At 40.6% G+C, this 17,174-nt stretch overlaps 2 protein-coding genes across 2 annotated transcripts; one reads left to right on the plus strand and one right to left on the minus strand.

The window, feature by feature from the left end:
• The first annotated feature begins 156 nt into the window (after positions 1-156).
• LOC114171774 (uncharacterized) lies at positions 157-842 on the plus strand. Its single transcript, XM_028056635.2, has 3 exons — positions 157-267; positions 354-478; positions 609-842. The coding sequence occupies exons 1-3, from the start codon at positions 186-188 to the stop codon at positions 840-842; spliced, it is 441 nt and encodes a 146-aa protein (XP_027912436.1). The 5' UTR covers positions 157-185.
• Positions 843-10,045: 9,203 nt separating this feature from the next.
• LOC146887601 (uncharacterized) lies at positions 10,046-13,992 on the minus strand. Its single transcript, XM_085670297.1, has 3 exons — positions 13,949-13,992; positions 10,599-12,736; positions 10,046-10,551 (listed from the first exon to the last, which is right to left on the minus strand). Exons 1-3 carry the CDS (start codon positions 13,990-13,992, stop codon positions 10,046-10,048), a joined length of 2,688 nt encoding a protein of 895 aa, XP_085526423.1.
• Between the last annotated feature and the right edge of the window lie 3,182 nt (positions 13,993-17,174).

Genomic DNA, 17,174 nt, shown 5'->3' on the forward strand with positions numbered 1-17,174 from the left:
CATGACAGTGGAACTGTATGGCCAACTTTTTTCTGATGATCTGATCTTGCCTCAACTGATTCATTCTGGTGTTTGGTATTTGTTACTACAAGCGCACCAGTCGTAATTGAACTGTTTCACAGATTTTGAAAATTTCCAATGTTATAATTTATCCCAGGTTGTGTCTCTGCCACATAGAAAACACCATGAATTTTGCAGCATCATTTTGCAGAAGATTGAATGTCAAGGAACTTGTGACAAATGTTCCTGTGTATAGAAGCACCAGTGGTATAGCCTCATTATCCTATATTGGCTATTGTATGATGTCTTTCTAAAGTAGGCTAGACTAATGATTTTTTGACCCATTATTGTAGATGTGTCTGGAGAAGGTTTGAGTATGGTGTTCAGGCGTTGGGCTTCCAAAAAGACTGCTGGTTCTACAAAGAATGGACGGGATTCAAAACCCAAGAACCTTGGAGTGAAGAAATTTGGTGGGGAGGTATTTGTTTTACACTTTTGAGTTCTAATTATTGCCATGCAGGTAGAGGAAGTGTGAACTGAATCTGGATGTTCTGAACATGGTTCATTGACTTCTTCATTCATGATGTAACTCTTCTCTTATTATGCAGAGGGTGATACCTGGAAATATCATTGTTCGACAACGTGGTACTCGTTTTCATCCAGGAAATTATGTGGGACTTGGGAAAGATCATACTCTGTTTGCATTGAAAGAGGGATTGGTGAAGTTTGAACGGAACAAGCTGACTGGTCGCAAATGGGTGCATGTTGAGCCTAAAGAAGGCCATGTTCTCCACCCTTTGTATGCAAATGCATCTGTTTCTGAAGTAAAGGTTGCTGTGTAAGTCTCACCAACTTCAGCCATGATAGAAATTTTTTATCCGCTCATAGAATTCAACTTACCTTCTTTAGCTTATGTGAACACCTAGATGTTGTCACTCTGCCCCAATTTTTTACCTTTAATTGAAAAATGGGTTTGTGGCTGGTACATACTCTTCTATTACAATTATTTAAAAGAATGACTCTAGAAGGAAACATGGTTTGGTACTTAAACATGCTTCGGAGTTGCTCTTTTTTGTTGTTGTTTAACTATGTCCGATTATTAAGTACAATATTAGCTAGCATAGCAACATTTACTTTGGTTTCATAATGGTATAAGTAAGACTTTGAGGGCCAAAGTAATTTGTTAGCGCACCAAAGAAAGGTGTTTGCACGGTATTTAATGTAAGCATATGTTCTTGTAACTTTTTGCTGTTGTGGATGATATTACATAAGCTATATTAACAATAAAATATTTCTTATGAGGTGAGTAATGTATAATAATAAGATTCAATTGTTGAATTTAAACTATCCTATTTTTGTTAAATAGTGGGTTCTTTCATGAACAACAGTAAAATAGTCATTAATTTTTAACAGAAAATCACATCTACAAATTACAACTGGAGTTCAACAGTAAAATAACCTTTGAATTGAAAAAAAATCTCAATACATCTTATGAAATTTTTATTCATCATCCATTTTTAAGGCATATCATCAATTAACTTCATCTATAACGGATTGTCTAGAGGGAAACAAAGAAATGTCAAGAAAAGAAAACTCAACACAAAAATCCAATTCTTGTCACTACCATGCAAGAAAGACAAAATTTTGAAGTTGTAGTTTTAGAATATATGTCCCGTGTTAAGAATGATTATAAGAACGTGAAGGAGAAGGAAAACATTATTTTGACACTCATGTAGCAAGTAACATCCTGTTGACAACTGTGATATGACATCAGCTGGTGTTATGTAAAAGGGCAAAAAAGTGAAAAATAAAAAGAGCAAAAAACATAAAAGGGCAAAATTGTTTACTGTGAATGAAAATTGGAAATCTGAAATGAACAAGGGGAAAGGGGAGGGAGCGTGAAAGATCTAACCGTGGTTGTTCTAAATGTCGTCGGTGGCATCGTTATAGGTGTTTGGAGGAAAGCAGGAGAAGTCCAAAATGAAGTGAGAGTTGTTGAAGTGGTGTTTTAAGGCATGTGTTTGTGTGGTCGATGGTGAGCATCATTGCAATAGGTTGTCTCCTAGTGTCATTTGTAGGCTACCTTTGGAGTCACGGGTGGTGAGTGAATGTGAGTGTGTAAATCTGAATTTGGTGGAGGAAATATAGTTGTAGAACACTCCAAAACCGATTTGTTTGACATTGATAAACCTTATTGTGGCCTAATATTATGCAAAAATATTTCCTCGATGATACAAGATAGTGTAAAACCAAAGTAATCCAAGGAAAGACCAGAATTTTGAGTGAATGTGAGTGTGTAAATCTGAATTTGGTGGAGGAAATATACAGTACTAACTTTACTAACAATGCAATGAAGATGATTAATGAAGTTATTACTAACCATGCAAATAACATAAAAAAATGCGTGTGAAACTATGAACAAAGTGTTCTTCATTTTGAATTAGACATTCTAATGAAAGGAATGATCATTTGAATGCTTAGAATGCATGAATAGATGATATGGAAGATATCTTAAGTTTTGGAATGAAATGACACGGTGCAAAAAAGTGAATTTAGAAAGTGTTTGATCAAATGCCTATATGAAACCCTAATCTATCACAGGTGTTTGTGAGAATGCTTAAATGAACTAAGGTATGATTTTTACAAACGTGCTTCAATCTATTAGAGCAACTAGAAAATTTATTTAGAACTCAATAAAATGAACTAAAACACAAAATCGTGGTGAAAACAAAAGAATTGAAAATTGGTGCAGAGGTGCTGATGTAGGTTCTTTTAGGTTTTGTGAAATATGATGTTTGATTTTGATGATGACGGATTCACAATTCAATGTCGGATTCGAGTTTTGATTAGAAGAAAATCTTCGTGAAGCCTCCAATCATCGATCTATCGTGGAAGATCAATGAGTCTCGCGGCGGAAATTGATTCTTAGTGGAAGCGGCATGATTCTCTCTCGATGGAAACGACGTTTCCTCCGTTCAACACCTTGCGACACTCAACGTTCACGCTCTCACTGTTTTGGGGCAACCCGACGAGGTAAAAACCTCATCTAAGGTTAGGGTTACTATGACAAAAAGGGGGAAAAACTCCACACTCTTATTCATCAAAACTGAAAATTATAGTTTGGTGGCCTGCCTTTTATAGGAAGAAGAAGGCAGGCATGATAAAGATAAACGGAACTGAAAACGGGAAAAGGAAAAACCTTAACGGCTAGGTAACCTTGTACAAACTTTGTACAAGGGTTTAAGAATTCTAGGAGGTGTGGGCATTCGTCATGGGAGGAGGAAGAGCCTGAACCAAATGGCTACCTAAAGGGTTTGAGGGTGAAGAACCCTAACTTTTGCCATAGACCTGTTTTTGAAGAATATGGAAGCCCTTCCACCCTCATATACGCAAAATAGATCACATGCCTTCATCAAAATGTAACCGGATGTTTCCAATTAGAGCCAATAGATGATGGTTTGTTGATTTGGTGTTTGGAGAAGACTAATTAGGCTGCTGGAAGAACCATTATGCAAGCCCAAAAGATGTTGCTCACTTATGATGCATAAGAGACGCTGATGCTGGCCAAATGGAGGCAAGGTATTTGGCCTGCTGGAGGACATTGGGTCTCCCAAACACGTGAAAATGATAATAAACTTTGAGGCTCATTGAATTGGGCCTACTCCCAATGGATAAATATTTGTTAAAGTGGCATACACATTAAAATGCCTAAACATTAGGTTGATAGCAAAATAAAGTCAATAATAATGGCCTAAAAGTACAAGGCCCAAAACATTTATTTAATTATTTAAAAAAATAATGAAAATGAGCTTAAACATTGGTCCAAGCTATAAGGACTTTGGGTGATTTCTATCATCCTCGTCCTCTTGAAGAGGATCTGTCCTTAAATCAAGAATGTTTCTCATAGCCTATAGCTTAGGACGCTTTGTTGCCTCCCGAATCAATTTTTTTTTTCAATAAGCATCAAAGAGGGTTAAAATCAACTTTAATTTCCCATGAGAAAAGCTTCTAAAAAGTTCCCTAGACGACCTTGTATTATGAAAAATATTTCCATTAAAGTCTAAGAGGTCCTTATAGTGATATCTACTAACTTAATTGTAATCTAGGTAACATTAACTCAAAGTGTTGCTAGGAAATATTGGAAGAGTTTAAAATATAGAAGAATAGAGGTGTAATTGAAAAATTTTCAAAAGAGAAATTTAAAATTGAAAAGGAAGGTCTAATATAAAGAAAAAAGTTTAAGGAAATCGAGACTCCCTTTATCATTCTTGTCTTTGTTCAAGGGTGAATTGGAGGTAGTGTTATTAGCCCTTCCTCCTTAAGTAAGATTTCCTCTCTTTCTCTTCTCTCATTATCTTCTTTTTCTCTTCCAACTCTTTTCTTTTCTCTTCACAAGCTCTTCTTCTCTCCTCAATCTCCTTTTCTTTTTTGTATTTCTTCTCCTTTTCTGTCTCATCTTGTTCTCTTTGTTTGTCCTCTCTTTCAGCTAATTTATTAATTTCCTTTTCATTTGCTCTTAATTTTTCTACCCACACTTGTTCTCTTTCTCAATCCTCTTTCTCCCTCAAGAGCATTTTCTCAATCAAGAGCCCTTCAAGTTTTTCTTTAAACTCATACCCTTTTAGAAAGTTCATTTTTATGTTTAATGGATGATTTTCCTATGTAATGAATTTTCTAATCTCACACATTTGCTCTTGGGATATTCTAAATGAAGCAAGAACAAAATTATGTCTCATGCATGTTTTTAAACCACTACAATCCTCAATTGGGGGTTTTCTTGCTCTCTCCACTATAGATTGCTAATCTTCCCACCACTCTCTAACATGTCCTACTAACCTAGAAATGCACAAACTAAAAATGTAATATTTACTACTTCTAGAAAAGAAAGGATGCAACTCTTCAATTTTCCTCTCCCAAGCCAAATATGATAATGCACTTATGTCCTCACCAAAGAAAGGAATGTCACTCTCCAATCTATGATGCATCTCATTCTCCAAATGGCTACATAAATGAAAACTACTATAAAAAATCATATTTCTTTTTCAAGGAATTTGCTCAAAACAATTTTCGAAAGATTTTGGGGTGAAATTTCTAAAAAGAAATGAAAGTGAAAGCTTTCTATAGATATTCCAGCAAAGGGTGATGAGTCACTTGGATAGGCTCAGGAACTAGGCCTTTCCTAGCTAGATTCCATTGTCCACTTTCACAAAGACTTCTCAATAAAAATTTCAAAACGAAGCTTGAGTGTGTGAAAATTGTTTTCATTGTGAGTTAAAGTCCTAATGACCCAACGAAGGTCAACTAGGTGAAAATCTTCGTCAGGCCTCCAATCATCGATCTATCGGTGAAAATCGATGATTCTCGCGGCGAAAGACTCTATTCTCAATGGAAGCGACGTTGTTCTCTCTTGGTGGAAACGAGGTTTCCTCCATTTAACACCTCATGACACTCAACGCTCAAGCTCTCACCGTTTCAAGATAACCTGACGATGTAAAAACCTCATATATGGTTAGGGTTGAGCTATGACGAGGGGAAACTCCACGCTCTCATTCATCAAAAGCTAAAAATTACAATTTGGTGGGCTCCCTTTTATAAGAAGTCAACCATGACAAAGATAAACGAAAGTGAAAACAGGAAAAAGTAAAACCCTAACGACTAGGTAACCTTGTACAAGGGTTTAAGGATTCTAGAAGGTGTGGACATTGCTCGTAAAAGGGTGAAAAGCCTGAACCAAATGGCTACCTAAAGGGTTTAAGAGGTGAAGAACCCTTACTGTTGCCATAGACCCATTTCTGGAGAATGAGGAAGCCCTTCCATCCTCACATACGCAAAATAGATCACATGCCTTCATCAAAACATAATTGGGTTATTTCCAATTAAAGCCAACAAATGATGGTTTGTTGATTTGGTGTTTGGGGATGCACGTGTGACACTGAAGCTTTTTGGAGAAGACTAATTGGGCTGTTGGAAGAACCATGATGCAGGCACAAAAGATGTTGCTTGCTTATTATGCATAAGAGACATTGTAGCCGGCAAAATGGAGGCAAGATATTGGGCCTATTGGAGGACATTGGGTCTTGGCCCAAATAGGTGATATTGATAATGAAATTTGAGGCTGATTGAATTGGGCAGTAGGCCCAATGGATGAATAATTGTTAAAGTGGCCCACAAATGGTCCATGAAGGAGAGCTTGACATGTGTTAGTCTCACCCTCATGAAAAACGCATCACTCATGTGTTGCCATGTGAAAAGGTGCTATATGAAACGTCTCTCCACTAGGACAATGACACATAGCCACTACCTTTATAAGAGAACTCTCCATTAAGGGTTTACCATGTGGCATGTGGGACGACTTTCGCTAAGCTATGCTTTATTAACTTAATTAATCACCCCAAGAGTTGCTTAAACTAGTGCACATGATGCTCCATACTTAAGCAAGATTATTTTAAACCCTACACTACTTGACCCTTCATACAAGACTTAAAAAGAAACCTACACTACTTGACCCTTAATATAAGGTCTAAATATTCCTAATTATTAAAGATACTCCATTATGGCCCAAAAGAAGAGAGCTTTGCATCACCTTGGATAGATGCCTCTAGCACTTCTTAAAAGTGCTTGGCCATGGCTAGAGGTTTGCCATCAAGAAAACACGTCACTCTTAGGTGAAGACTAAAAGGCCAACTTTTTCTTAGAGATGAGTGATGAATGTTGTCACTTGATTGCTCAAGATAAGGCCAAAGATAGAACTCCACTCCTTGGAGGAGAGCTCACAGTAATATGGTTGAAACAATATATTATTTTACTTAAGTTGATCAACTAATGCACATGTCTTAGAGAACCCCTTAAATAGAGAGTTTAGGAACCTCTATGCAAAAAGAAAAAGTACAAAAAGGGTGCTATAGCAATTACAAAACCCTAATTCTAGAAGCTAGAAGGTAGGCTAACATAAATCAACAAATGGAATGAAATGAGCACTCCAAAGATGATTCTCAGCTAAGAGAAGGGAGGCGCAAGGACCACATGTACCACCATGGTACAAGTTACTTTATGTTTTATGCCTTTTCTCTCTCATCACATTTCCATGTGGTCCAATGATGCTTTGCCATGTGGGAACACTTTAATTTGTCTCCATTTGTGGCCATCTTACCCTAATCTGTCTCCATTTGTGGCCATCTCATCACATGACAAATAATTCGACATGTTGACTTGAGCCAAGTCAAATCTAGTCAACCTTAGTTAAGGTCAACAAGTCAACTAAGGTTGATCTAACTAAGCCAAGTTTAGGGAAATCAACATAATGAAATACTAAATAAAGACAAGGAAGAAGGATAAAAGTCTCTCCTCTAGTCATGCTTCTTTTGATCCTTCTTAGGAGAGCTTTCATTGCTTCTTGTGTTGTCAAGCCTTCATAAGGTGCTATGAAATAACTTTTATGAATGTGCAAAACATGATTGATTTAAGCTATGGAATGAATCAAAACAGGAATTGGTTATGCAAATCAGTTTGAATAAAACATAAATAGAACATGGAAACTTAAACGAAATCAAACAAATACATAGAATGTAAAAATAAAAAAATGAAGCAGCATCCTTAAACTAACAAAATTAACGAATGTAACGAGAATAACTACCAAATCGTAAATTTGTGATTTCTAAGTCTAAATCGAAAATCAACCGTTCAAATATGTTAAATGAAGTGAAAGAAACTTGTAGGAAGTACAAATACTGAATTCAAACACTCAACACGCAAATTGAAATTGAAAATAAAAATAAACAAATTGAAATCAAAAATCAAAATAAATGATCAATAAAAAGTGACAAAAACCAGAATCTCAATGATTGAATTAATTATATCAGAACACTTGATCGAGGCATACTGTGCAATCACTATGTCGAGGAGATGGACGCTTTGTGCTAAGAGAACTCGAAGCTTAGAAGGAAGCTCGAGACTGAAGTAGTCAATGTTAAAAGGAAAGATAAAGTCCAAACGATCTTAAAGCGTCGCTGTATACTGGCACACCCCGCAAAAGTAAAGAAGTAAGCAAGTACAATCCCACCCCTCAGACAATGGCCACAACCACTAATATAGCAACTAGACCAAAGCGCTAAGACACTTCATAGATGGCATCACAGAGACTCCGCTTCCTAAATAGTGGGAAGCCTTCAGTATGTACTGATACGATGGAAGCACTGATCCTAATTAACACATCTCTATCTATGTCACCCAAGTGAGCCTCTACTCGACCAATGACAGTCATGTGCAAGGCCTTCCCTACAACCCTTAAAGGCCCCCTATTAGACAAGAGAAAGGCAAAACATTAAAAGCCTTCATTGAGAGATTTAGCAAGGTAGCACTGAAGATAAAAAATTTAAACCCTGAAGTTATCCTGCAGTACATGATGGTGGCATTAAAAGTAAGCCCCTTCACTAAGAACAGCATAAAACCCTTGACCAGCATGTACGAGTTGAGATAGGAAGTCGCTAAATTCAAAGGTGTGGACCCAGAGCAGGATGATCCCATGGTGATCACAATCGAAATCGAGAACTGTGTTGTCCAAAAACTTCTTATTGACCAAGGAAACTCAATAGACATCCTCTACTAGAAGACATATAAGAAGTTATAGTTTTCAGAAGAAGCGATGGTGCAATATGACGAGCCAATATACAGTGTCTCAAGGGAAATGGTGTGTACAAGGTGATACATAGATTTACATATCGCCTTTGGTGAAGGTAGTTTGACCAAGATGATACATATCAGGTACCTGGTCATCGAAGAACATACTTCATACAAAATCTTGCTAGAAAGACCCTCACTACACACATTAGGGGTCCTGGTATCTACCCCTCATCGTAATGAAGTTTTCGTTAGCATTAGAAGATATTGTGATGATTCACATTGATTAAAAGGTAGATAGTCAGTGCAACATATATAACTTATAGCTTCCGTCACAACCAATAACATTGAACGTGTGCATAACGACAATATTACCATGGTAGGTGAAGATCTAGATCCCATAATAAGGAACGACGTCCGACTAGCATCGGTTGGAGACACCAAGAAATTCCCTCTACAAGAAGGAATAAACTTGAATGTGGATCCACAATGAATGAAGAAGGAGAAACGACCATAGGCCTAATGCTCATGCAGAACGTCGATTTGTTTGCATGGACAATAGTTGATCTTCCAAGAGCCGACCCAAGAATGGTCTCACATAAGTTGTCCATATTCCATGACCAAACCAAGACGCAAATTGCAACTACTTCATCATGCAACAACAAACCCTAGGGGAGAGAGAGAAAGGGTTGCCACGTGGAAGGCTTTAATTGGAAAATCAAAGGGTCAACTAACTAAAGTCTGGTAAAACAGTCAAAGTTTGGCCAAAAAGAGTGCTGAAATGAAATTATTCATCTTTTGTTATTTCTCTGCAAATTTAGATCGCAAGATTGTAGGGGCTGAATTGGAATTTTGGTTAAGTTTAGTTGTTGATAATTATTTAGATATTTTTAGATAATTCATATCAACTGAAAATATCTTCTAGATATTTTTGAAATTGATAAAATCTATTAATGATTTGAAAGGGAATCTTAGTCATACCTGGATGTATGCTAAGACGACTTTTATGCCCTTCATCTAAGAGAATCTTCCTCAAAACTCGACTGCGAGGTACACACACTCTCTCTCTGAATCTCAGGATACCATCTCTGCCCATCCTGAAGTCTTTTCTCTTCTCGGTGCCTAACTCACTCACAATCTGTTGCAGTTCTTGATCTTTACCTTGTTCCTCCCTGACCTCATTCAAGAACTCATTGGTGATTTGCAACATACTGCACCGTATGTGATCAACACCTGTGTACAGATTCAAGTTCATATCTCGCAGTTTCCTTATAAGCTCCAACTCCTTCATCATCATAGCAGACATATGAACTCTCTTCCGACTTAGAGCATCAACAACTACATTGGCTTTACTTGGATGGTATAGAAGCTCAAAATCGTAATCTTTTAAGTATTCCATCCAACGCCTCTGTCTCATATTTAGCTCTTTCTAATCAAATAAGTACTTCAAACTTTTATGATCACTGAACACTTGAAACTGCGAACCATACAAGTAATGCCTCCATGTCTTGAGAGCAAACACTACCGCAACCAACTCCAAATCATGCGTAGGGTAGTTCTTTTCATGTACCTTCAACTGGCTAGATGCACAAGCAGCAGGTCGTTTCTCCTGCATCAACACACACCCCAAACCCTGGTATGAAGCATCACAGTACACTTCAAACCTCTTGGCTGTATCTGGGATAATTAAGATAGGTGCAGTGGTCAATCTCCTCTTCATATCCTCAAAACAGACCTCGCACTCGTCTGTCCAAGAAAAGGGCTGGTCCTTCCTGGTGAGTTGAGTCAATGGACTCACCATCTTGGAGAACCCTTCCACAAAGCACCTGTAATACCCTGCCAGGCCCAAGAAGCTTCTCACCTCAGTCACAGTTTGCGACCTTTCCCACTTCAACACCGTTTCAATCTTTGCTGGATCCACCGAGATTCCTCGAGCTGAGATTACATGGCCCAAGAATGCACCTCATTGAGCCAAAACTCACACTTCGATAACTTCCCATAAAGCTTATGCTCTCTAAGCACCTCCAATACCACTCGCAGATGATCTGCATGTTCCTCTTTACTCTCAGAATATATCAGTATGTCGTCAATGAATACAACGACAAACTGATCCAGATACGGTCGAAATATCCTATTCATGTAGTCCATAAATATAGCAGGCGCATTCATCACTCCAAATGGCATCACCACATACTCATAGTGGTCGTAGCGTGACCTGAATGCAGTCTTCTGCACATCCTCTAGTTTGACTAAGATCTGATGGTATCCAGACCTCATGTTAATCTTAGAGAACACAGTTGCTCCCCTTAATTGATCCAGCAGATCATCAATCCTCGGTAACAGGTACTTATTCTTAATTGTCAACTTATTCAGTTGCCGGTAGTCAACACACAACCTGGAACTGCCATCCTTCTTTTTCACAAGTAATACCGACGCCCCCCATGGCGATGCACTCGGCCTGATAAAGTTCTTCTCAAGCAGATCCTCAATCTGCTTCTTCAACTCTGTCAACTCAGCTGGTGCCATCCGATATGGTGCCATAGATACTGGGCCAGCCCTATGGATGAGATCAATGGTGAAATCCACATCCCTGCTTGGTGGCAACTCTGGGATTTCGTCAGGGAAGACATTTGCGTATTCATCTACCACAGGAATCAGACTAATCTTCTCTGCAGTACTCTTCTTCTCCGTTTGAGCTACTATCATAAAACATGTAGCCCCTGCCTCAATCTTTTTCTCTGCCTGATTGGATGATATCAATTCCAGTCCTTCTGCATCTGGGAACACCACCCTGCGTTGTCCATAATCAATCACCACATGGTTGCTGGCCAACCAATCCATACCCAGAATCACATATAACCCCTCCATTGGTAAGCAGATGAGATTGACCTCGAACCTGCGACCTGCCACCTCTATAGGGCATCCCACACAAATAGACGTGGTGGATACCTCCCCTGACGCTGGTGTCGCAACTATCAACTCGCACGCCAGCTCTCGCATCACTAGACCGAGCCTCCTCACACATTCATTGGATACGAATGAATGGGTAGCTCTTGAGTCATACAACACAACAACCTCATGGTCAAATAACAAGCAAGTGGTTTGTACTAAGTTACCTGACTGGGCGGCCTCGGTAGTCATCAAGGCAAAAACACGACCAGGGGCTCTAGGTCGATCCTCTACTGGTTTCTTCGCTGGTGCACCTCCAACTGGTTTCTTATTCGGGCAGTGTCGTGCAAAATGGCCCGTCTGATCACAAACGTAGCACTTGCCAGTGCTACCACCACCACCACCATTGGAACTGCCTGAGGGTTTTGGACAATCCCTCCGATAATGCTCCCCACCACAGTTGTAGCATTGTAGTTTCTTAGCCGAGCTTTGTGGCCTATCATACGGCTTCTTCTGCTGCCGTGAATCAGAGGTAGTCTTCTGTGGTCGAGCCCCTTTGTTGGGCCCCATCTCCAGCTGCTCTATAGCCTTGGCCTGCTCTGACAAAACTGTGAACTCCCTGATCTGGAGAGGTACAATAAAGCGGCGGAGCTCGTGTTTTAGCCTGCCCTCATATTTCCGGCATCTCCACTCCTCGGTAACAGTAGGTGTGTAGAACCTGACCAAATACTCGAATCTGTCTGTGTATGCCTGCACAGTCAGGTTCCCCTGCTGGAACGTGAGGAATTTTGCCTCCCTCTCATGCCTGGCACTAGCTGGAAAATATTTTTCCAGAAATCTCTCCCTGAAGGAAGTCCAGGTAACCTCCTCACCCCGGGTCTGCATGAGCTGCTGCATGCCTGCCCACCAGTATTCTGCATCGGTTATCAATAGGAAGGATATGAATGAGAGTTTATGGGCGTCTGTGCAATCAATCACCCGACAGATTTTCTCGTACTCTTTAAGCCAAGCATCAGCTTCATCTGGAGAAGATTTGCCTGCAAATTTTGAGGGCTTATGCCTCATAAAATCCTCCATAGACACTGGACGTGTGGGTGCTACCACGGCTCGAGGTTGCACTGCAATGGGCTGCATCGCATCTACCATCCGATGTATCGCCTGCGCGATCTCATCAGCCCCAGCATTATTCCTCCTCCTCCTATGTGCCATAGCTTGAGCACGCCACATATAACTGTTCACATCAAACAGCTTGGTTAAGACTTCATACTAAAGGTCAAATAACAAACAATGATCAAAATGATCTCACAAGCATACACACGGTAAGCTCACTCCCCATAGATGTAACATCCCTAGGGAATATTACTTAAAAATAAATAATAAAAGAAATAATTACATTAATAGTCATCTCGATAAAAATCCCAACGCGGGAAAAATTTAAACTCATTAAAATAGTGCGCCATAACTCATAACTAAATCCATAAAAGGTTACAAGTTACCAAAATTTGTATTTAAAAACATAAATTACAAATTAGCAAAACCCTAGCTCTAATCCCATGCTAGCCCTCACTCCGCCATCTGAGCATCCTCAGCACCACCTGTATCAACATCTGCTCCCGTGTAACGAATTACACGATCATCGCCACACACAAACAGGAAGGGTGAGCTGAGAAAATAAAATGACAACATATAGAACACCAAATAAATCATATACCCATCTTATTCATTATATATATAATTCTTGGCCAAGACCTTAACCCCAAGACCTATCAGTCTTCAAATCATACAATTGGTTAGCCTTGGACTCGGGAACATGATGCTCACACGAACCTGCCCGCTCGTGGTCCTGCCTCTACGAACCTCCCCGCTCGTAGTCCTGCTCTACAGACCTACCCGCCCGTAGTCCAACACATGTGATCTACCAGCCGCCGTACCTCCCCGCACGTGGCATCTCTCAACGTGAGCACGGAACATACGAACCTACCTCGCTCGTATCCCCACGTGAGAGTAACTTGATATGAACCTCCCCGCTCATATCATCACATGTCACACCATCCATGAACCTACCCGCTCATGGCACAGCATCTCCCGATCCAAGCAAAGCATCATTGTCAGTTAAAAACAACACACCAGAAAGCAAAGAACAACAGCGTTTCCGCCTGGCTCGGCCCACACGCCGCCAGGCGAAACTGTTCCAGACCGCCTGGCGGTATTCACTCACCGCCAGGCGCCAACGTCCTCCCAGACCCACTATTTTCTCGTCACCGCCTGGCGGACCTCACCGTGCCGCCAGGCGCCATCCCGTACAGGGTTCACTCACGCTGCGTCTATCGCCTGGCGGTGATTAACAAGCCGTCAGGCGCCATATCAGAGGCATTCTGCAGCTGATATTTGGCACTCCATTTCGGTTAATTCTACAGCCTAAGTTACTCGAAGAGCAACTCACCTTTTGGTCTCAGTACCCCATTCTGATTTATTGCCAATTCCCATCCTAATTTAATGTCGTTATAGCCCAACCTCATCCTTCACACATTTCAACTAGAGATTTATTTATTCTTAAGTCATGTCATCAAGTCTTAATTCACAAATTAAGAGATCCTATTCCCATATCTCCCTTTTTCACAATCATACTCACTCATAAACCTCATATACTCAATTGACAGTTCATGTATCATTTCATCCTTCACTCTATCTTCCCACTCCTCTTGCCCATCTCACACGAATTCTTAGTTCCAACTTTTCTACCATTCTTCTCAACCAACCCCTCTTCACTATCATTGACCCTCAACATCCACTAACAATTTAGGGTCATGTTCAGATTCTATTAGCATCAAAACATTCCAATTGCATTTTTCCTCTCACTCATTACACTATATATAATCTTAATTCATTTCCTATCCCCTTTACTTTACCTCCTTTCAAGCCACCTCTCCTTCCCAACTCCCCACTCACAATTCTCTCCTTTCCACTATACCAACCTTTACAATCCCCAAGACTCTCTCTCTCTCTCACAGAACTCCCTTGTACAACACTCAATTAGGGCTGCCACACGTCATCGCTTGGCGGAGAGGACAGCCCCGCCAGGCGGCACACCAGAATCAGACCCTCTGCATGCGTTTTTGCACTCCCCACAAACCTATCTTATTTTCCTCCTTCCCCGATAACCACCACACATACAGTTCCAACCTTTTCAGCGTCCAAACTCAACAATATTATAATTATCACATCCCTCAATTCCAATTAATTCCTAATCCACCCAATAACTCCACATACAAAACCCCAATATGATCACAAACATTCCCACAAGAAGTATATGACAATAATCCATCACACAATGTTACACAATCATTTGACACTCAACAATTCATTACATTCTTCCAATTTAGCATCAACGCCATCAAACAGAACACAATCAAGGTCGCGCCGCCAGGCAGGAACTCATCGCCGCCAGGCGACTCCAACCAAAACAAGAACACACGCTCATCTCTGATGAGCCGCCTGGCGGTAAGGATCAAACCGCCAGGCGGTTTCTGGGAAAAATCCAGAAACCCAATCGAACAATGCAGAAAAACAGGTGGAAGGCATGTATTTTCGATCACCAAAGCATAATACAATGTATATGTATCTAAAGCATCGAAAGCAACTCCCCTTACCAGGAATTCGCGCTCCAAATTGAGATTCCCCTTCTCCTTGCGCACCTTTTCCCTTTGCTAAAAGCACCACTCTAATCCTTCTCTCGCTGGCCCCCTTCACGCACCAGAAATTTCCCCTTTCCGTCTCAGAACTGTTTGCACCTTTCACAGACTGATCTTTTTCCTCTCCTCCTCTCTTCTCTCTCAAGCTTAATGTGCCCTAATTGTTCTCTATTTTACTAAAACGAATTTTATTAAATAAAAATATGGTTAAGGCCATTTCAATGGTTATCACCCATTATTTTTCAGCCCCCTCCTCATTGCCTCTCCAGTATCTGCTAGGTTTCCCAATCCTTTCATATTCATGCTCAAAAGAAATTTAGCAAAAAGAAAACTATTAATAATACATCAGCATCATTTATGTAAAAACGCATTTATTAATAATGCCTCATTTCCCAAAACACAAGAAAAGTAAAAACTTTATTAAAACCACAAATAAGTCCATACATACAAAAACAAGAGTTTAGTCAAATAGGCCATGAGCCTTTAAATCATATGTTAAAATAGAGTGACAAAAACATGAACATAAAAATCCCCATAATCAGCCCCTCTCCGCAGCTAAGCCTCACCAGCTCCACCTGTATCATCACCTGCTCACGTGTATTGCGTACACGATCATCGCCAAACACAAGCAGATAGGGTGAGCTAACAGTTAAAACATACAAAATATATATCACAAATACATATACATGTTAACCAGTGCAAATAGTATAACAACAACACATTTCTTCTTTATACTGCATGGCCACAACCATATCAAGTATCTTTTCTCTTCCCACAGAATCTTACTCTATTTCCATCACATGGCCACCACCATGTGCACCGATGCACTTAATGGAAGTCACGTTACCTTCCCTCCACATGGCCACCACCATGCATAATAAGTACATCAGGAAACCTCGCTTGAGTTCTTCTCATGGCCACAACCATGTAAGCAGTGTTCTATATCTTCTATTGAGTATCTTCAGGTGTCTTGCTGCCACACCTATCGGCTACAACCGATAGAGCACGTGCGAAAACCATGCTACAGATCACACACTGTAATGCCAGGTGGAGTTCCCAAATACGAACATAGTCCGTAACGTCCTAGGATTACCAAACTCGTCAGCAACCACTGAGGAGGGCAATCCATCTGGACCCATCCGTACTGGCCACAACCAGCACACTCACACCGGCACACTCGTCAACCCGAGCTACAACTCAAGGTTCCTCGTGTTCATCCGCTATCCCGAGCCACAACTCACGGGAAGTCATTCCGGGCCACAACTCATAGAATGCCATGTGCTTAACCCCTATCCCGAGCCACAACTCAAGGATACGTTCCGGGCCACAACCCATGGAACACCAGCAAGCTCACCATCTAGATATCTTAGAAGCCTTATAGATCACACATCACCATTCAATCTTCGATCAATCCAATACTGCAATTTATTACTTCTAAACCTATCACCCATCCATCTCTAGGCTTAAACATCTAACTTTCACCTAAGCATTCCAGTTCACCTCGCTTAGGCTAGGTTACCTCGCCTGAGCGAGCACCATACACAAAACCAACCACGAACCCTCGCTTAGGCGAGTCACACTCGCCTGGACGAGATCACGTTTCGCCCAAAACTCACCTCTCTCACTTGGGCTGCAAGTGAACTCCCATCAGAATGCTCTTCGAACTCTCGCTCAAGCGAGAGTCTCTCGCCTGAGTGAGATGCAATTTCGCCTAAGAAACAAACACCAATGCACTCGAGACACCCACGGATTCTCGCTTGGGCAAGTCACCCTTGCCTAAGCGAGTTGGTCTGTCGCCCAAAACCCAAATCACCTCGCCTAAGCGAACTGCTCGAGCAGAGAGAGGTTTATGAGTCCCTACATGTCTCGCCTAGGCGAGCCTAGCTCGCCTGAGCGAAAACTGCAGGTTCTGGCACTGATTCACGCATACCACATTGCACCAGAGACTCAAAACGCAACATAAACATACCAATTCAC

Source organism: Vigna unguiculata, chromosome 3, assembly GCF_037176805.1.
Source record: "Vigna unguiculata cultivar grain cowpea cultivar isolate G323 ecotype 2 chromosome 3, ASM3717680v1, whole genome shotgun sequence".
Classification (NCBI taxonomy): Eukaryota; Viridiplantae; Streptophyta; class Magnoliopsida; order Fabales; family Fabaceae; genus Vigna; species Vigna unguiculata.

Coding starts and splice junctions, on each gene's coding strand:
- LOC146887601 (XM_085670297.1), bottom strand. CDS start 13,992: ATGGGAATTGGCAATAAATCAGAATGGGGTACTGAGACCAAAAG. Junction 12,737..13,948: donor TGGGGTACTGAGACCAAAAG/GTGAGTTGCTCT, acceptor TGATGTGAACAG/TTATATGTGGCGTGCTCAAG. Junction 10,552..10,598: donor TTATGGGAAGTTATCGAAGT/GTGAGTTTTGGC, acceptor ATGTAATCTCAG/CTCGAGGAATCTCGGTGGAT.
- LOC114171774 (XM_028056635.2), top strand. CDS start 186: ATGAATTTTGCAGCATCATTTTGCAGAAGATTGAATGTCAAGGAACTT. Junction 268..353: donor TGTGTATAGAAGCACCAGTG/GTATAGCCTCAT, acceptor CCATTATTGTAG/ATGTGTCTGGAGAAGGTTTG. Junction 479..608: donor TGAAGAAATTTGGTGGGGAG/GTATTTGTTTTA, acceptor CTTATTATGCAG/AGGGTGATACCTGGAAATAT.